The sequence below is a fragment of the Chiloscyllium plagiosum genome, chromosome 1 (genome assembly GCF_004010195.1).
Source record: "Chiloscyllium plagiosum isolate BGI_BamShark_2017 chromosome 1, ASM401019v2, whole genome shotgun sequence".
Classification (NCBI taxonomy): Eukaryota; Metazoa; Chordata; class Chondrichthyes; order Orectolobiformes; family Hemiscylliidae; genus Chiloscyllium; species Chiloscyllium plagiosum.
The window spans coordinates 32428266-32450165 of record NC_057710.1 but is presented as its reverse complement, the minus strand read 5'-3'; the positions used below and the strand labels follow the sequence as shown (position 1 = coordinate 32450165).

The window sequence follows — 21900 nt, the reverse complement described above, 5'->3', positions numbered from 1 at the left end:
ACAATTGCTTTCATTGACTGAGGCATCAAATATAAAAGCTGGTAAGTTATGTTACAGCTGTGTAAAACTTCAGTTAGGCCACGTCTGGAATCTTACGTGCAGTTCGTGTTGCCACACGACCAGAAGGGCATGGATACTTTGGAGAGGGTGCAGAGAAGGTTTACCAAGATGTTGCCTCATCTGGATGGTTTTAATTATGCGGAGAGGTTGGATAAACTTGGACTGTTTTCACTGACAAGACAGAGGCTGAGAGGCGACCTGATAGACGTCAAGAAAATTTTAAGAGGCATAGCTAGGCTAGGTAGTCAGAGGATGTTTTTTCCCAGGATGGAAACGTCAACTACAAGACTGCACAGGTTCAAGGTGAGGGGGAGAAAGTTTCGGGAAGAAGTACAGGGAAACGTTTTCACACAGAGGGTGATGGGTGCCTGGAACACACTGCCAGTGGAGGTGGTGGAAGCAGGCAGGTTAGCAACGTTTAAGGGGTATCTTGTAGACACAAGAACGGGAGGCACACAGAGGGATAGAAACCCCATATGGTCAATAAGTAGTAAGTCTAAATAAGAAGTCGGCGCAGGCTTGGTGGGCTGAAGGGCCTGTTACTGTGCTGTACTTTATTGCATATTGTTTTTTTATGATTCTCCTAATTTGTTATGGGCAAGTCATGTTTAACTACCTTGCTGGAGATTTTTGGAGCTATAACAAAGGAGAGTTGATAATGATAATACTGTTGGGAGTCGTATAATGAATTTCCAAAGGCATTTGATACAGTGCCACACAACAGCCTTGTCAGCAAAAAAGGAATAATAGTAAGACAGATACAAAACTGGCTGAGTCAAGGAGACAACAGTGGTTAATGGATAGTTCCCAGCTGGAGGAAGGTTTCTCATGGAGTTTCTCAGGGGTCAGTTTTGGGATCCTTCCTCTTCCTGATGTACATTTGTACCTAGATCTTGTTATCTAGTGCATAATTCAATATGCTCAGTTGATATGAAAGTTGGAAGCATTGTGACCTGTAGTGAGAAATGTGCAGAATTTCTAATGGACATAATCAAATTGGTGAAACTGGTAGACAAGTACCAAATCAAATTTAATGCAGCATATTGAGAAATGATTAATTATGGTAGAAAGAACATAGAGACATGGTCTAAAAGAAAGGGTACAATTCCAAGGGATGCAGCAGCAGAGGGACCTGGGTATAAATGTTGCATAAATTATTGAACCTGACAAAATAGGTTGAGAACATACATAAATTAAACATATAGCATCCTAGGCTACACTAACTGAGACAGACAGCATAAAAGCAAGGATGTCATTTTAAACATACACTGAACACTGGTTTAGCCTCATTTGGACGTCTTCATCAGCTTTGGGCACCACACTTTAGAAAAGGTTTCGATGCAAATAATGTAATTGTGATCCAGTAGCACTTGGTTAAAGAACCAAAATACGCTCAAATATAGGAGGCTGGATGGAACAGTGAATAATCACAGATCATAGCAATTAATTGTCCATTCATCCAAGGAATCTTGATTCAAATCTTGTCGACAGTCAGCAAATGTAACTCCATGTAAACTAGAACACTGCTGCTTGTGTCATGTGGATCTTCACCACAAAACTGCTCATGATATTGTGGCAATGATCTTAGAGAGGTAGATACTGAGGGATATGATCACTGACGTACCAGAGGTCACTACATGGGGAAGGTTATAGAAAGTTAAACTTTGCATTTGGCCTGTGCTCCATCTGACAGAATATTGCATATTCAATGCCAAAACCATAGTGAAATCATAGCAGAGGGTTCCAGCACCGAATTTATAAATGCAGAAAAAAAATGCATATGTGAAGTAGAACTCAGACCCCCTTCTATGAAGCTACACAGACCAGTAAAGAATGTTCTCTGTGAGTAACAGATGTGGTTGATTTTTAACTACTCTATGAATAGGCCCAGCAAGTCAGTCTTCTCACACTATTAAACAAGAAGAAGCTCCATCACCATCTTCACAGGACAAGCTGGGATGGCCAACAAATGTCAAGCTTGCCAGTAATGTCTGCATCCTGAGTACACATAATACTGGAGAACAGGATGCAACTTCTCATGCAGTGGGGTTTCCTATCTAGGATTGTTCATGCAGAGTTCTGAAGAATGCTCCTCCATAGACTGCTTTCCTTCCTCTCAGTCTCAGAAAACAATGTGTTCATTTTGAGAGCATCCAAGAGGGAGATTGTGGGATATGGTTCTCCAACTGGGAGAAACATCAAGAATTGCCCTTTGACATTTGGAGAGATGATACTTACCCTTCTTGATCAATGTGGGGGAGGTACTTGGAAGCGTTTTGTATATGCTTTCGATGAAACGAGTTGGTGAAATCTAATTTCTCAGGCTGCAGATCCCATGTTGCTCCACTGTAAGAAAAAACCCGCACATTATAACTCACAGGGAAACAGGCCTGCATCATGCAGTCTTCAAACTAGTCTCTGGTTTCCAGAGAGACAGGCCCATAAAAGTCTGTCTTTGGTTGAACAGGAAATTTCCTTATTCACTCTGCTTTCCAGAGGAATAGAGGTGTACCTGATAGACCCCCTTCTCCCCATCTGTTTGTATTTTCAGTTAATAATCTACACCTTTCTGGAGATATCCTTCTCTCACTCAGCTCTCCCCCCACATTCAGTACCAAATTGAAAGAATGAATGATATGTTCTCAAGTTAGGCTTTTTTTAGCCCTACTCTGAAAAGAGCCTGCTATGTGCAAGGAAACAACTGTTTCTCAAATCTTCAAAGCTGTTTGCAATAACCCATCTTTTTTTTTTAAACAAAGCATTAGAAGGTTCAGCTTCAAACATGTAGTTACAGCTATGAGAGAAAGAACTGCATTAGAACTCTCACAGTCTAAGAAGATGAAAGCTGCCATTTTTCTTTTTGTCATTACTTGGCAAAGCCTTTCAGCAATTTTAACAACATACAGCACCAGATCACAGAAATTATGAACAAAGATGGGTAAAAGCCATAGTTTATTGGCAAATGTTCGGTATAAAGAAGGATAAGATCAGAATAACAGACAGTTGTACGCCGACACCACAATTTGTACACAAGCAGAATGGGACAGAATGTGTTGACAATGGAGGACACAGCAAGCGAGAGAGAGAGAAGGTGAATGTTTCTAGACAGGTTTATTAAACAGGAGATAGAATTGTGCTCCTTCAATTATAATATCCTGGGTATAGAAGAAGATTTGTTGTCTCTTCTCTCCCCTTTACCAATAAGTTGTTTTTACAGATTCAAAACTCTTAAGAATATTATTTGCATTGTTTATTAAAACAGCATGGGGAGTACAATATCATATTATTCAAGTTACCTACTAAATCACACTATTTCTACAGTATCAGGGGACTCTATTTCCGTGAGCTGAAGTTATTTTTGAAAATGATTGACCTAGAAAACAGAGTGCTCCCTGGAGATATTGAAACTCCAAGGGTTAAACACTTTATTTAAATTAGAAAACAGGAAGTCACAACAATTTCCATGTTACAGTCAAAATCATTTCTGTGCAAGATAGAAAGATAGGTTTACTTATTTTCAGTTTCCTCTGCTGCTTTTACTTCTTGTAGTCTCTCTCTTTCAAGCTCAGCATGACCTGAAGGTAAAGCATCACCATTATTAAAATACAAATGCCTTTCCCTTGTGCGTGGGCGTCTGATCTGGATGTGCACAGAACAGTCCAAGAGATCGAGTGCACATCTCTGAGCTACAAAAAGCATCACATGCTAATGCCTGTTCTGGTAGCTGAGCTGCATATTTTTCAGAATGGCAAATCTAGTGACAGAACTAGAAAAGCTAAATAACATTATTCCTTCTCAATGAGAAAGCTAATTTCCAATTTGGAATAAATAGAGGATGGCGAATCATTGAGAACAGCAGAGAGCAGAGGTTGGGGTAAGACAATTGAAAAGGTAAAAAAGCGACATACCTTACATTCTCAAAAGTGTTAACTGCCCAGATATCTGTCCCCAAAATATCGTAAGACGTCTCTTGATTACAGTTCTACAAATGGAGGAAAGCATCACAGACTCAGTATTTGCATAAACACAATTACTAATTTTAAATAATTATAGAAAATAAAATGTAGTGTTGTGCTGCTAGCCTTCTTGCAGTGGTAACAATTTCACCTCTGGAATAAAAGGGTCATGGACTCAAGCCCACTGCAATGTCTTGAACAGATGAACTAGACTGGCATTTCAGTGCAATGCTGAGGAGTGTTCGAATAAGCTTGCTGGCTCAATTTGAAAGTTCAAAACTGAAATTTGTTAGGTGTGGATACTAAAGAGAGGGCAAAGACAGGTTGAGTACAATTTCACTTTGCTATAATAGAATCGTGAAACTAATTCCAGAGTCTGAAAGTTGCTATTTATATGCAAATTCTACTTAGCCCTTGAACTGGGACCTCCTTTTTTTGTGTTTTGAATCTAACACATTGCTTCAGTGTGGCTATACTTATTGATCTTCGAAAAATTGTTCAATGTCTTCAAGCTTTGATTAATTGTTTTTGTTTAGCCTCTAGAATTCTACATAATGAAACATTTATTTTAAGCACGCAATGTCAAAAATTGCCAGGTTACATGTCAAGTAAAATGTTGTAGTTTCATAGTAATAGAAGCAAAAGTAGGCCATTTGGCCCATCGAGCCTGCCCACTAAGATCATGGCTGATCTATCTCCTCCTACCTGTATTATCCCCATAGCTGATCTATCTCCTCCTACCTGTATTATCCCCATAATCCTTAATTCCCCTATCATGCAAAAACCTCATCCAACAGTGTCTTGAATATATTTAATGAAGCTGCCTCCACTGCTTCCTTGCGCAGAGAACTCTAGAGATTCAGTAATCTCTGGGAAAAGTAGAACAGCAGCTCCTCCTCATCTCTGTCCTAAATCTACTCCCCCTAATCTTCAGGCCATGTCCCTTAGTCCTAGGCTCATCCACCAGCAGAAACAACTTGCCTGCCTCTATCTTATCTCTCCCTTTCATTATTTTCTATGTTTCTATAAGACCCCCTCTAATTGTTCTAAATTCTAGCAAATACAGTCCCAGGCAGCTCAACCTCTCCTCGTAGGCTAACCCCCTCCTGTCTGGAATCAACCTGGTGAACCCCCTCTGCACCCCCTCTAAAGCCAATATATACTTCCTCAAGGAAGGAGACCAGAACTGTGCGCAATACACGAGGTGCTGCCTCACCAACACCTTCTACAATTGCAGCAGAACCTCCCTGCTCTTAAATTCAATCTCTCTCGCAATGAAAGCCAATATTCCCTTTGCCTTCTGACTACCTGTTGCACCTGCAAATCAACTTTTTTCGATTCATGTATGAGCACTCCTAAGTCACTCTGCACAACAGCATGCTGCAATCTTTCACCATTTCAATAATACTCTGACTTACTATTTTTACTTTCATAGTGGATAACCTCACATTTATCAACACTGTACTCCATCTGCCAGACCCTTGCCCACTCACTTAACCTATCTACATCTCTCAGCAAACCCTCCACATCCTCTGCACAGTTTGTCTTTCCACTCAATTTAGTGACATCAGCAAACATGCATACGTTACACTCGGTCTCCTCTTCAAAATCATTTATCTACATCATGAACAGTTGCGGGCCCAACACTTACCCCTATGGCACCTTGCTCACCACTGATCTCCAACATGACAAACACCCATTTATCCCAACTCTCTGCTTTGTATTGGTTAACTAGTCCTCCATCCATGCTAGTAAATACATGGATGTACTCCCGTTGTTCACCACTACATTCATACACTGTGCCTCTGTCATAACATTGTTAGGGCTCCTGAACCAGAATGCTGCAGGCCATCCTTCTCTCTCTCGCTCTCCTTTTCCGTCCCTTTCCTTATTTTTTCTTTCATCTTCTGACGTCATGGATGGAGCATGGTCAGTGGGCCATCGGCGGCGATGGAGCTTGGTGCCTGGAGCGGTCTGGAGGCGAAGCCCAACGCAATTGCAGGACTGCAATGCAGAACATTTTACTTCTTTGTTTCTAATTTATTCCTAACATTTTGTATCTAGGTACCTTTGTACATAAGATGGCACTGTAAGTGGCAATTTTGTAAACATTTCACTGCATTTATGTGAGTACATGTGACAATAAACTCAATTCTAACTTCAGAAAAGTACTTTATAATATGGCAGCGATTTATTTTTCATTCCCTACACATTGTCCACTACTTTACAGAAAGACTGCCAATTCACAGTTTCTTACTTTGAGATACTGATATAAATGGATGGCAGAACTTCATCCAAATTTCATACAGAATCTTGTCATTTCAGTAAACCAAAACCCAAATTTCATTCATCAACCCATTCCTTCCAGCCATTTTCTTAAATCAATAAGGAAAACAGATTAAATCCTCACACCAAATTACCTTATTAGAAAGGCTTTGCTACATGGAACCATTAGTATCATGCAAAATAGGCTTCACTATATCCTTAAAATAATTGTTGACATCATGTTGAAGTATGTAGATCAGCATCATCTCCCTTTAAGTTTTTCAGATTGCATCTGGAATTGCTATTAAGTGCAAACCTTGCTAGTTGACCAAAATTCTTGTTTACAGAGACTTCCAATGAAACCGAAGACTGGTTTCAGACAATGAAATGAAAATAAACATGAAGAATTCTGACATAAGCAGAACATATGAAATCTCCAAATAACATGAAATTCTCTACAGTCTTTGGCACTGTCAATTCACACAGTACTAAAGAATCCTCAGGGATTCCCACAGATCTAGAACAGGATCCAACACCCAAGCCCTTTCCTCCTCCAGAAGAGGAAAATCAACCTGAACCGAAGGAAGCCCAGGTTAAAGGATTGGATCAGATAGACAAACACCAGCTCCCCTTCAACTTAAATTTTCAATTCAACACTTATTGTTCTTCCAATCATTATACAGTGTAAAGTATTAAATGGTTATTTCTTCTCATCAATAAGTGGTCCACCTTGTTCTGAGAATAGTAGAGAAGAAATAGACATCCCAACCTTATCCAGACTCAGAGCTTTTCTGGTTTATTGACAAAGAGTATCATTTTGTTTTTGAAATACATTTCCCACAGAGCGTTAAGTTCTTGGGAATTGCGACCACCAAACTGTTCTGGTCCACCCAATCAATGCGACAGTCAAGAAAGCACAACAGTATCTCCTTCCTCAGGAGACTAAGGAAACTTAGCACATCCACAAGGACTCTAGCCAATTTTTAAGATGTTTTCTATGGTGCATCTATATCTGGATGCATCACAGCATGGTCTGGCAATTGCCTTCCAAAGACCGCATGAAACTACAGAGAGTCGTGAACACAGTCCAGTCCATCACACAAACCAGATTTCCATCCATTTACATCATCTATACTTCCTGTCCACATTGGGAAAGCAACCAACATAATCAAAGACTATCCTACACTGGTTATACTCTCTTCCACCCTCTTCCATCAAGCAAAAGTTATGAAAGTTTGAATACATGTATTAATAGATTCAAGAACAGCTTCTTCCCCACAGTTATCAGAATTCTAAATGGACCCCTTAATTCTGATCTCTCTCTCTCTCTCACACGGTGGCTGTAACACCCTATTCTGCACTCTGATGCACTTTGTATGGTATAATCTGCCTGTACAGCACACAAAATAACATTTTCCATTATATCTCAGTACATGTGACATTGATAAACCAGTCACTGAAATTCATACGCCATATTAATCATTTGTGTAATAGGAAGACTATTTTACTTTAAACCACAGATAAGAAAGCAAAAGAAAACTCACCAATCAGCTTCAACAAGCTATTCTGAGACTGGCTGCCTTGGGTTCCTTTTCTCGCTTGTTCCGCTAGTTTGTGTGGACTGCTTGTGTCTGAGCCCTTGTCTTGTCTGCTCCTCTAGTGCTGCTGACAGCTTCTCAGGTAGCTCCTCTCTCCTACTCCTCTGGGTGATGCTGACTGACTACCTTGAGGTGCTCAAATTACATGTTATAGGAGGTGATGCTAACTGCTTGGTCTGGTGTCTCCTTTTTCCAGCTTCTCTTGTGAGCTGTCTTCCTGATTCTATGCTGTCCGTCCAGTGTAGGCATGTCCACTGTACAGTTCAGAAAGATTCTGAGTCAGGGATAGTGGAAGGAGTGCAATAGATTTCCCAAGTCAGCATGATGGGTAACTTGGAGGTGAACCACACATGGTGGTGCTCCTATGCTTACGCTCCCTTTGTCCTTTTAGGCAGTAGAGGTTTGGAAGCAAAGTAGCCGAGGAAAGTTGTGAAATGGTGCTGATCAAATGTCGCAGTGGTATGTAAAGGTTAGATCGTTAGATTCTCAATTGTTAGAAATGTTCAAAGCTGGTCCTTCTGCAGTGCAAATGTTTCCTTCTACTTATCAGCTCAATACCTGAACATTGGCGTCTTCAGTGTCTGAGGAATTGCAATTGGTTCTGAATGTTCCAAACATCAGTGAACTTCCCCATTTCTGTCCTTAAGATAGAGAGAAGGTGATTGATAAAGCAGCTGAAGATGGTTGGGCTTAGGACATTACACTGTGACTGAGTCAAAATAAGTAGAGTAAAACAAATACCCTGCGACAAAAGGGGTCTTATGGTGCAGTGGTAAAATCCTTACATCAGAGTCAGGAGGCCAGGCTTCAAGTCCCATCTGCTCCAGTGGTGTGTAATGCAAAAGTGAAGACTGCAGATGCTGCAGATTAGAGTCAAGAGTATGGTGCTGGAAAAGCACAGCAGGTCAGGCAGCATCAGAGGAGCAGGAGAATCGACATTTTGGGCATAGCACTTCATCAGGAATGTGTGATCGTATTAATCCCTGAACAGGTTGATTAGAAAGCATATACTATGGGACAGAGGAATCTTGTGGCACAGTGGCAGTCACCCTGAAGATCTTTGTTGAAGTCTCACCTCCTCTGGTGTTTTACCATACCTTAATAACTTGATTAAAATAACTACCCTGGGACAGAGAGGGCTCTGTGGTGCAGTGGTAACGGTTCTACCCCGTGCGAGGAGCCTGGGTTCAATCCCACTTGCTCCAGAGTTCTGTAATATCGTCTCTGAACAGTTGATCAGAAAACATCTCTATCCTGAGGTAGAGATGATTGGTCTCCAACAATGACAAGTATCTTGCTGCGTGATCAATTTAATTCTAGCCAGCAGAGAGCTTTCCACAAGTCCCTTGGACATTGAGGGCAGTCAATCTCACGGCTCTCCAGAGTTCAGCACTTTTGTCCATGTTCGGTCCAAGGCTGGAATGAGCTGAGTGGCCCTGGCTGAACCTCAGCACAGTGAGCACATTATAGTTGAATCAGTGACATTTCATCGCACTTGGACAACACCTTCCATAAACCTGTTAATGGGTCAGTAAGTTGGCCAGATTGAACTTGTTCTGCATTTTTTCATACCTGGGCAATTTTCCACAATACCAGATAGATGGCAATGTTGTAGCTGTACCGGAGTGGCGGTTTAATTTGGAGAACAAATCTTCAGTACTACTGCCAAGATGTTTTCAGGGCCCAAAGTTTCATTTTTTTCAGTGCCTCCACATGGAGTCAATCAAATTGCAAAATGCTGATGATCTTAGGAGGAGTCCAGGATGACATTTGTGGCTGAGGATCATTTCAAATCCTTCAGTCTAGTCTTTTGTACCAATATGCTGGGCTCCCTCCGCACTCTACCTTAGGAAAAATGGCCCATCGTGGGAGAGAACTGGGGAAATTGGAAGGTGCTGCAATTTTTGGCTCAGCCTCCTCTATTCCCATTACCAGCAGGGGCTCACAATTAGATGGGAAATTCTTTTACTGAGCCGTGAAGTCCCACAACATAGACTGCACTCCCACAGCAATGAGGCAGATTCAGACAGGAGTTGCAATGGGAGCGGAAGTGAGAAGATCATTAAGGAGTAAAATAGCAGAAATTTCCCTTGAGGTATCAATTAAAATGTTGCATTACAAAAGCTTGTCAAATATGCCCTTGGGCAAAAGTACACTAGTTTATGTAAAATGTACAGTCATGATAGTCTTACCAGACATAAAGCTACCTTCGTATTAGACAGAGATGGCTGGTGGTGGTTTAACGAGAGGGTCACCACACCTCAGGCGAGGGGAGAAGCTGAGAAGGAGAATCCTGCATGATAACCTCAGCTGGCGACACTCTGCATTGTAAACCAGATATCCAGCCAACTGAGCTAACTTATTTGCTCAATTAAAACGAAGTTGCATCAAGACACTATTCAAAAGGGCCACAACACACTGCAGCACACCAGAACTGCAAAAAGAGGAAGAGGAACACCTATACAAGATATTCGCCAAAAACGGATATCCTCGCAATTTTATCAACAGATGCCTAAGGGATAGACCACGGAAAGAGGACATGCCACAACCCAAAGGACTAGCCACACTACCACACATCAAGAACATCTCCGAACTGACAGCCAGACTACTGCGAGAGTTGTTGTCTGAGTGTGGCTGTTGGTTTGTGTGCTGTTATAAGTCCTAGTGGTCGCAGTAGTCTGGCTGTCATTTCAGAGATGTTCTTGATGTATGGTAGTGTGGCTAGTCCACAAACTCCATCAACAAACACATAGACCTGGACCCAATATACTGGCCACTACAGCGGACAGCTGAAACTGACAACTGGAAACGGCAGGGACAGGCCACTATAAATGCTGGAGGAAACACCACAGAAGCGCTTCACAGGAGGCTCCCAAGCACTGAGGATGTCACCTAGACAGGGGACGAAATGTTTGCAACAAAAACTTCCAGCTCGGCGAACAGAACCACAGCAACGAGCACCTGAGCTACAAATCTTCTCACAAACTTAAAACACTCTATCAAATCTCCTGTATTAAAACTCAAACTGATATACTTTAAAAAGTGAGCAACCTGTCTGATCTTGTCATATAACCAAAGCCCCTCATCACTGCTCTCATTCAAGATTAGATTAGTCTAGACTCTCTACAGTATGGAAACAGGCCCTTCGGCCCAACAAGTCCACACCGAACCTCCGAAGAGCAACCCATCCAGATCCATTCCCGCACCCTACATTTACTCACTAATGCACCTGACACTATGGACAATTTAGCATGGCCAATTCACCTAATCTGCACATCTTTGGATTATGGGAGGAAACCGGCGCACCTGGAGAAAACCCACGCAGACACGGGGAGAATGTGCAAACTCTACAGACAGTCGTCCGAGGCAGGAATCGAACCCGGGTCCCTGGCACTGAGGCAGCAGTGCTAACCGCTGAGCCACCGTGCCACCCATTGAGCCACTGTGTCGCCCATACCAAATAAAAGTTCTCTGCACTCTTTCTAAGAACTTGAGAGGGTGGAGTGGAGTATGGAGACTAAACATGGTACAATACTCCAGCTCTAGCCTAACTAGTGATTTGCAGAAGTTCTTCATAACGTCTTTGCTTCTGTTCTCTATGCCTTGAGTTATAAAGAAAAAAACTTCAAATTTTCCTGTCACTTTTGAAGATGTGTAACATTCTCCATTAGATCTCTGCATGCATGTTTCCCCGTTAACAACTATACCATTTAGTTGCCCATCTTTATTCTTTCAACCAAAACACAGCACTTCACACTTCTCTGCATTAAGCTGCATTAGTCTCGTGTCTACCCATTTCAGCATTACATATCTTCTTGTTTATTACTTTCCTCCTGACTGTTAACTAAATCTCCTCCAAGTATAATGTCCACCTTCAAACTGTTAAATTATGTCCTCTGCATATCCATATTATTATTATTGTAATAATATATAATTGAACAGTAATCATCCAAGCAGTGACCCCTAGGAGATATCATTATTGACTTCTCTCCAGTCTTCCAGAAACAACTTGTTTGTCTTTTAGCCAATTTTGCATGTATGCTACCACTATCCCTTTAATTCAATTGACTTCAATTTTGCTTCTAATATACTATTTTATTTGTGCCTTTTCAAAACTTCATTTATATATAATCACACTAGTTTTATCAGCCGACTCTTTAACTTCAAAAATTGCAATCACAATTTATCTTAAACAAGGCAATGACGGATGTCATTTCTTAACTAAATGTATCTTTCTAAACAGGCATTATGTCTCAGAATATTGTCTTTCCATGTTTCTCACCATCAACAGTAATCTGACTGGCCTATAGTTAACACATATTTGCCTCATCTCATCTGATTTGGCCAGAGCATTTTCATTTTCCATCTTTATTCATAAAGTAACCTCGAATGTAACCCATTTGGGCCAGGTGACATTTCTACTTTTCTTGTAACTTATTTTTCCAATCAACCTGTTCAGAGATGTTATTACACACCTCTAATATTTTAAGCACATGGTCTTATTTTTTTTTTATCTAATCCCATTTCACCGGTGCCTCCTCCTTCATTGTGACACTGACAGCAAAATACTTAGTGAGTACCTCTGCCTCAACAGGAAGATCAGCTTTGCTCCTCGCTCTTCATTTTACTATTTGTACTTAGAAAAGACCTTTAGGTTTTCTTTTATGTTACCTGCTAATCTATTCTCTTGCTCTGTTTTTGCTAATTTTACTTTGATTAATAGAATCCCTACAGTGTGGAAGCAGGCCATTTGAGTTCATATCAACCCTCTGAAGAGCACCCCACCCAGACCCAATCCCCTACCATATCCCCATAACCCTGCATTTCCCATGGTTAACCCACTTCACCTGCTCACTATGGACAATTTAGCATGGCCAATCCACCTAACCCGCACATCTTTGGACTGTGGGAGGAAACTAGAGCACCCAGAGGAAACCCACACAGACACAGGGAGAATGTGCAAACTGCACACAGACAGTTACCCAAGGGTGGAATTGAACCCAGGCCCCTGGGTTAACCCAGCGCTAACTACAGAGCCGCCGTGCCACTTAGTTTCGCTGTTCTGTTCTGCACTCAGCCCAGCTATCTGTAGCAATGACAATCTACATTTAGATAGCAACTTTAACGTAAAGAATGGTCTAAAATTGCTTCACTCATTATTAAACAAAGTATGACACCAAGCCACATAAGGAGATATTATGTCCGGGACCAAAATGTCTTAAAAAAGGATGAAAATGAATTAGAGAGGAGGAGAGGAAAGTAACCCAGATTTGGGGACTGAAACAATTGAAGGCATGGTCAGCAATGGTGGAGCAACTATAATTTAGAATGAAACAAGATTACAGGATGGGAAACGGTTGCAGGGGGAGGGTAGACTACATGGGTGAGGGGGGAGCAAGGCTATGCAGGGGTTTAAAAATCAAGACACTACTTAACCAATGAAGGTCAGCGAGCAGCAGATATGACAAAGGAAAGGAAACTTGCTGCCTTTAGTTTCCAGCTAGCTGTAGCTTTGAATGTCTTTCCAGCATCCTCAACAAGAAGTCATATTAAGAGTCAGTCGATGCAGACCAGCCAATGTATGCACTGCATGTGCAAAAACAGTTCTGATACATTTACCTACCCCTGTTACTAAATTCATGCAACCACTTCACTTTCATGCATTTATTCAATTTAATCCTGAATTTTAACAAGGGCCTGGATTGTAGTTCAATGGCAAGCGATGGGGTGGAAGGAAAAGATGGGAAGTTTGGAAAGTCAGGAAACTCAAAGGGCTGTGGGTTTCTCAAATATCCTGCAGTTTTAACCTGTAGGTCAAAGAAACCTGCTTCACCAGGCAGGTCTAGTGGTGGAATTTCAAATTTGGATGGAGGGCTGCAATGGTGGCCAGAAAAGGGAGCAGACTGATTGAAAGGGTGGGGTTTTTAATTGGGTAAATTGTTGTGCCTGTTTCTCTTAGCTCACAAGCCACATCATGCAAATAGGCTCCCATTTCTGATTTATTTTTTATTTTAGCGGAGTTGATGCTCAGGTGATGGCCTCTTGGTGGCTCCTGATATTTGTTTAGGAATTAAGATTCAGCTCATGGTTTCCTTCACTAATAATTAACTTTGAAGTGATATTTGTACAGAAGTTTCTCCTATACTGAAATTTCTGAATTTAATTTTGTATCTGTGACACCATGTACTTCACCTCTCCATACTATATTTTTCTTTTCAAGCATTACTTTTTAAATATCTCTGATTCATTCTCTAAATATCATTCTGTTACTTTTCGGTTTCAATGCCCACTTGTAAAGAACTGAACAAATACAAGTCTCTGTTTCTTGCAGTTTTTCACAAACCCTGTCCAGGCACAACCAAGAGGCCACCACCTGAACAACTCTGATTAACAAAGGTCGAAACTAAAAGAATGCTTTTACTTTTGTCTTTACATGTGTATTCTCAGGACAATGCTGAGATACGTTTGCAATTCTTTCATGTTGTTATTGTTGAGTCTGTAGTGGTTCAGCAATTGGGTATTTTGTTATTTACTGTCAAATAATGTTGAGATCCAGCATAAAAAAAACTACAAAGTTTTTTTTTAAAAAAACTTTTCTTCCACCAACAATCAATTTTGTAATTAAGGCTAAAACATTGCTATTGAAGCATGTATGGTCTTCACAACCACAGTACCTCTAGGTTTGCTTTCAAATAAAAAGCACGGTCAATTTATAAGAGTCAATTAAAAATGGCAAACATTCCCGTGTTTTGTTTATAAAAATGTAAGTTGAGCTGATACTAAACATAAAATTATGAGTGGCATGAATAGGTGGAATAGTCTAGGTCTTTTCCCCAGGTAGAGGAGTCCAAAACTAGAGGGAATTGGTTTAAGGTGAGAAGGGAAAGATATAAAAGGGACCTAAGGGGCAACTTTTTCATGCAAAGGGTGGTTAGTGTATGGAGTAAACTGTCAGAGGAAGTGGTGGAGGCTGATACGTTTAAAAGGCGTCTGGATGGGTACATAAATAGGAAGGATTTAGAAAGATATGTACCAAGTGCTGGCAAATGGGAGTAGATTAATTGAGGATATCTGGTTGGCATGGATGAGTTGGACCAAAGGGTCTGCTTCTGTGCTGTACAACTCCACAACTCTCTGACTCTAAACAATGCATTCTGAAGAGCTAAGTAAAGACTTCATTTTCTAATTTGTCTTCAGGATATGGGAGATTCTGGTCACATGGCACTGCTTAGAGAACCCCTGCACCCCCAACCCCCCTTAACTTGAAGAGCTATTGTGCCACTGGTGCTCCCACAATATTAGGAAGGGATATTTAGGACTTTGATCCTGCAATGATGGGGGCTGATAATATGTATTCGCTGGGACATGAAGGGATGCTTACAGGTGATGACATCCCTAGGCCATGACTTCTCTTATCCTTCCTAGGTTGTGGAATTTAGAGAAATGGGAGTTTCTGACTATAATATTCTGATAAACCGCATCCAGAGCTGGCGATCAGTTGAGCAGTATAGAAATGCTCTAAGATGGAGTTGAGTTTTGAGCTGCAAGCCATCTAGCATTGCATCACACCCAGTTTTAAGCTTGGCAGATTGCATGCATAATTTACTTAATAGATCACACTTGAATGTCTACTTCCTGCAGTTATAACTTTAAAAAAAGCAGGTTAATGTAAAACCAAAGGACATAGGACACAGGAGCAGAACTAGGTCATTTGGTCTACTGGGTCTTCTTCACCACTCAATCATGGCAATTATGTCACTCAACCCCATTCTCCTGACTCCTATCTGTAACCCTTGATCCTCTTGCTAATTCTGAACCCATCTTAAATACACGTAATGACTTGGCCTCCATAGCTCTCTACAGCAATAAGTTCCACAGATTCACCACCCTTTGGCTGAAGAAATTCCTCCTCATTCCAGTTCTAAATGGTTATCTCTTCACTCTGAGGCTGTGTCCTTGAATCCTCATCTTGCCTACTAGTGGAAACATTTTCTTCATGTCCACTCTATCCAGGCCTCTCAGTCTTCTGATTTGATTTGATTTATTATTGTCACGCGTACTGAGATACAGTGAAAAGTGTTGTATTGCATGCTAACCTGACAAATCAAACATTACATAAATACATCAGGGTAATAGAACGGATCGCAGAATATAATGTTACAGGTGCAGAGATGGCTCAGGTACAGACCAATTCTAATATATGAGAGGTCCATTCATAATTCTGATAACAGCTAAGAGTGAGCCTTCAGTACAACTCCATTCAGAACAAACCCAGAGTCTTCAACTGCTCCTCTTATGACAAGCCCTTCATTCCTGAGATCATTCTTGTAAGTATTCTCTGGGGCCCTCGAAGGGCAGGACATACTTCCTTAGAAACGGTACACAAAACTGCTCACAATATTACAACAGTGCTCTGACCAGACCGTATACAGCCACAGCAGTACATTTGTGTTCTTGTAATCTAGCTCTCTCAAAATGAATACAAATATTGCATTTGCCTTCTTAAATACCAAGTGATTTTGCATGTTTCCATTAAGAGAATCCTGAACTACAACTCCAAATGACTCCATTTGTGCTTCAGTTTTTCAAAGCCTCTCCCTATTATCTTTATCTACTTTCAGACCTTTCAGCTTCTCCAGCACCTTCTCCTTCACCATAACCACTGCACTTATCTCTGCCCGTTGACTCTCTTGAAGTTTCTGGTTAATGCTATCCCCAGGGTGCTCATAGTTGAATGATTGGCAGTAGCGAAGATGTCAAAAATCAGAGGGACACTGTTGTGCTTTTGTTTGTTTGACAGTCACTGATCACAAGATCATAAGAAATAGAAGAGGGAGTGGGCTCTTCAAGAAAAATGATTACCTAATTTTGGCTATAGCTCCAGAAATTTGCCTGCCATTCCATAACCCTCAACTCCTTTGTGGATCATCAGCTTTGAATAAAATGACCCAGATGTATTGTTATCAGAGAAAGAGAATTCCAAATATTAAACTCACAGAGAAGAAATTCCTCATCTCCCTTTACCTACTGTCAAGGCCCCTAAGAATCTTGTATACCTTCAGTAAGATCACTCTGAATCTCTGTCAAACAATTAATTAGTCAATCCTTTATCCATGCCTCTACATGAGCTCTTATACTGAAAGTAATGCTTTATGTGACCATATGACATAGAATCAGAAGTAAGCCTTTCAGCTTCATGAATCTATTCCATGATTCAATAAGACCATAACTGATTGGATAATTACACCTACTGTCTGTCTCAGCCTTGAATATTCTTGATTAGTGGTGCTGGAAGAGCACAGCAATTCAGGCAGCATCCGAGGACAGGCAAAATCGACGTTTCGGGCAAAAGCCCTTCATGCTGGAAACCAGTCTGCAGTCATTGTTTTTACCTCGTTGATTTTAACCCTACTGCGAATCCTCTTGCAAGGATGCCTGCCTTGAAGAAGTTTTCCTCCTCTCTCTACAAGAATCTCAGGGAGTCTCTCTCTCACTGCAACTCCCAGGTCATTTCCTCAGCCCTGAAGCTCTTACTCTATGCTACTCTCTCCCCACCCCCACCCTCCTCTAGCTTATCTCTCCATGCTTCAGGCTCTCTGCCTTTATTCCTGATGAAGGGCTTTTGCCCGAAACGTCGATTTTGCCTGTCCTCGGATGCTGCTTGAATATTCTTAACAAGTCTTATAGCTTTCTGCAGTAAAGAATTTCACAGAATCACAATCCTCAGAAGAAATTCCTCCTCATCGCTGTCTTAAATTGCTAACCCCTTATTCTGAGATTATGCCCTCTCCCACAAGGGAAAAACAACTTTTGGACATCTCACCTGTTAAGTCATCTAAGAATCCTGTATGTTTCAATACTGTTGCACCTCATTCATCTAAACTCCACATGAGCGCAAGCTCAAGCTACTCAACCTCGCCTCATAAGAAAATCCCTCCATATGCAGAATCAGGATTAGTGGTGCTGGAAGAGCACAGCAGTTCAGGCAGCATTCGCTGCTCCTTGGATGCTGCCTGAACTGCTGTGGATTTCGCTGCTCCTTGGATGCTGCCTGAACTGCTGTGCTCTTCCAGCACCACTAATCCAGAATCTGGTTTCCAGCATCTGCAGTCATTGTTTTTACCCCATATGCAGAATCAACCTAGTGAATCTTCCCTGCAATGCCACTAAAGCAAGTATGCAGGAACCTTCATTATCCGAAGGACATGGGCGGGAAGTATTTCATTTAGTTAATCGAATTCCAGATAACATAGTTTAGCCAAGTATTGGGACCTTGCGATCTTGCCGGATAATCCAGTATTCGGATTATTGAATGCCAGATAACCAGAGTTCCTCTGTATATCTTTCCTTAGATAAGGAGACCAAAAACATTCAGTTTTCCAGCTGCGGTCTAACATGTGCCTTGTGTACTTTTAGCAAAATCTCCCTATTTTCATATTTTATTCCCATCAAAATAAAGACCACTAGTTCATTTGTCTTCCCTATTTCCCACTGACCGTGGACATTAGCTTTGTGGCACCTTATGAGTGCTTTTTGAAAATCCAAATACATTACACCTAGTGGTCCTCCTTAATCCACTCTGTTTTGGACATCCTCCAGAATTCTGTCAAACAATATTTCTGGCTCCAGCTGTGTGCCAAAAGCTTTGGGTTCAAGTCCCACACCTCTTAGCTGAGGAGGGCATGTCTATAACATGGTAAAACAGGCTAATAGTCACCCACAAATCCTTCCAATATGCTTGATGGCAGGCAGTGACACTGAGTGAAATTCATGGTTCTGATCTCCAGGAGGAAATGGCAATGAACTGCTGTACTTTGCCCAAAAGCATGAACCAATTCAATGGAAGCCCATGGTCCAAATCTCAGACAGACATCCTACCACAACAGAGAGAGAAATGCATCCAAGGGCAGAAGAAAGTTATGAATGTGGGACCTGGAAGAGGAGGTAAGTGAGTGGGCAAGCTGGTTTAGGCCAACTGCTTCAAAATATTCTTATTACCAGAAGTAAACAGTGTCCACACTGTTGCTTGAAATAAAATTAGGGTTATGATGATAATATTTTAAAGTTTGAGCTGGAGCCAGTATGCATAGCTCTATTGTAAAGCCCTCAGGTACATCCTGAAATTGGCCGGAGTTTTCTCATTCCTAAAAGCAAAGGCAATATCGGGCTCCCTTGGTTCACATCAACTTATTCCACATGAACTTGGAATTATGTTCAAGATCATTCTACTCCATTTAGCTTCTTATTAAAGTTTTATTCTCCATGCCTAGCAGTTACAAAGAAGTAGCTCATCAAGACTTTTGACCATAACATAAAATTTCCTGACCAATGAAGGATAAATTTATTAATGAAAAACTGCTGCACAATCTTCTTTTACTGCCCTCTCCACCACCAACAGTCATCCTAAGATTTCAAGTTGTGACAGTAACTTCTGCACCAACATTCAAAAGACACTTGCTCAAGTAACAGAGTCCCTCACCATGAGCTGCTTTCTTCTGGCACTAAATCCAATTGCAGTTTCTTAGTCGGGGTTCAGAATGTCGACATTCTTGGAAATCTGCTTCAGTGTAATCTGCTGGGCAAGTTTCCAAGAGACTAGCAGAAGAATTCAAAACATTTTCTTTCTTCTCTTGTCTCTTAATACTATTTACAGATGGGCTAATGCATCTCAGGTTACTGATGTCTGGCATAGATGAAATTAACTTCCATAACAGCTTGGCATTATACTGAATTCCAAGAATATCTGATGCAGTTATACTGCTAAGCTTATGTTACAGTGCTTGAATCTTTTTCTGTGAACTCACAGAATATCTGTTTATTTCCCTTGCTGCTCCTCTTGAATGGGGTTACACATGCTGAAGTATCGGTCCAGAGATGGATTCATTGGTTAAGTGACCATTCTACAACACAATCCTGGGCTGGAAGTACTTATTAGCATTTTTCTAAGCAGGTCTTTTACAACTTGCTTTGGTCCATATGTCATGCACAATGCAGCAGAGGTCACCGTAATCAAATCAAAATGAAATACAGAAACAAAACTCAATGGAATAGCTCAGCAAGTCTGGTAATATCTGTGGAGAGAAATCAGAGTTAATGTTTCAGGTCCAGAGATCCTTCTTGAGACCTGGGTTCTCAATGAACAGGTTCAGTGCAGGTGAAAGGCCAGAGGGAGGGGTCCAGGTGGAGGGAGAGTATTAGAGGTGGGTGGAGGGGTCTGTGGGACAGGGGGAGGAATCTCATGCAAAGAAATAGACTTGGAGGCAAAGGGAACAGAAGAAGAGTTCAACGTTATATTGTACCTTTCTCAAAATGAGAGGCCTGGATCATTACCTACTCACTCCTTTCGCTGCACAAAGACAGTTACAGCATACTTATCCCTGCCTCAGCTGTGATAAGTGAATTTGGTACCGATTCAGGACCAAATGTGGGATTTTTCTAGTGTATAGAGCTCAACATCCACTCCTATTGTATACTTATCTAATATTTGGCTATGGACTTTGGATCGGTCCATGCTATGTACTAAGCATCACAGTGGGTTGCCGTTTCTTCCTGTAGCTGGCTAACCATGAAATTCACCCACTCTTATTTTTTGTTTTAATTCATTCATGAGATGAGAGCATCATTAGCTAGGCCATGATTTATTGTCCATTCATCATGATCCAGAGGGCAGTTAAGAGTCAACCACGTTGCTGCGTATCTCAAGTCACATGTAGGTCAAACCAGGTGAGGATGGTAGTTTCCTTCCCTAAAGGGCATGATAGGACTTTCCAACTCAACAATGGTTTCATGGTCATCATTAGATATACAATTTTATCAAATTCAAATTTCAACAGCTGCCATACCAGAATTGAACCTGGACCCTCAGAACATTACCTGTGTCTTTGGGTTAATAGCTGAAAATGTGTTGCTCGAAAAGTGCAGCAGGTCAGGCAGCATCCAAGGAGCATGAGAATCGACGTTTCGGGCATGAGCCCTTCTTCAGAAATGATATAACGTTGAACTCTTCTTCTGTTCCCTTTGCCTCCAAGTCCATTTCTTTGCATGAGATTCCTCCCCCTGTCCCACAGAACCCTCCACCCACCTCTAATACTCTCCCTCCACCTGGACCCCTCCCTCTGGCCTTTCACCTGCACTGAACCTGTTCATTAAGAACCCAGGTCTCAAGGAGGATCTCTGGACCTGAAACATTAACTCTGATCTCATGCCCGAAACGTCGATTCTCCTGCTCCTTGGATGCTGCCTGACCTGCTGCGCTTTTCCAGCAACACATTTTCAGCTCTGATCTCCAGCATCACTTTCCCCTCTTTGGGTTAATAGTCTAGCAACAATATCACTAAACTATTGCTTCCTCTGCCTGTCATTGGGCACATTTGAAGGTTTAATAAGCTGGCAATCAAACTGTTTGACCACATTAGAACACACCTTCTACACAGCCAACAAGTCCTGGTGTAGGACTTGAATCTAGGGATTCTGGCCCAGAACTAGAGATGCTAGCATGGTGCCTCAATACTTCCCTGAAAAACAACATATTTTTGGCAATTTAAGGTGAGCTATAAATAGTTAAGATTGTGTAGCCACTTGAGTGCTATGTTATTGTTTGTAGTTAAAGTCATAGAGTCATAGAGATGTACAGCATGGAAACAGACCATTCGGTCCAACTCGTCCATGCCGACCAGATATCCCAACATAATTTAGTCCCACCTGTTAGCACCTGGCCCATGTCCCTCCAAACCCTTCCTATTCATCTACCCATCCAAATGCCTCTTAAATGTTGCAATTGTACCAGCCTCCACCACTTCCTCTCGCAGCTCATTCCATACACGTACCACCCTCTGTGTGAAAAAGTTGCCCCTTAGGTCTCTTTTGTATCTTTCCCCTCTCACCCTAAACCTATGCCCTCTAGTTCTGGACTCCCCGACCCCAGGGAAAAAACTTTGTCTAGTTATTTTATCCATGCCCCTCATGATTTTATAAACCTTTATAAGGTCACCCCTCAGCCTCCGACGCTCCAGGGAAAACAG

General features: G+C 41.4%; 1 protein-coding gene across 4 annotated transcripts in view; it reads right to left on the bottom strand.

Annotated features, from left to right (window-relative positions):
* Positions 1-21900, bottom strand: part of ctif (CBP80/20-dependent translation initiation factor) — a 233642-nt gene that overhangs the window by 110891 nt on the left and 100851 nt on the right. For 3 of the 4 annotated variants that reach the window (XM_043717817.1, XM_043717726.1, XM_043717902.1), the window contains exons 4-5: positions 3969-4042; positions 2299-2406 (exon numbers count right to left, since the gene is read on the bottom strand). In XM_043717817.1, coding sequence (XP_043573752.1) covers positions 2299-2406; positions 3969-4042 — 182 coding nt within the window. The remainder of the gene's footprint in view (positions 1-2298; positions 2407-3968; positions 4043-21900) is intronic. The other variant, XM_043717988.1, reaches the window with a different exon arrangement.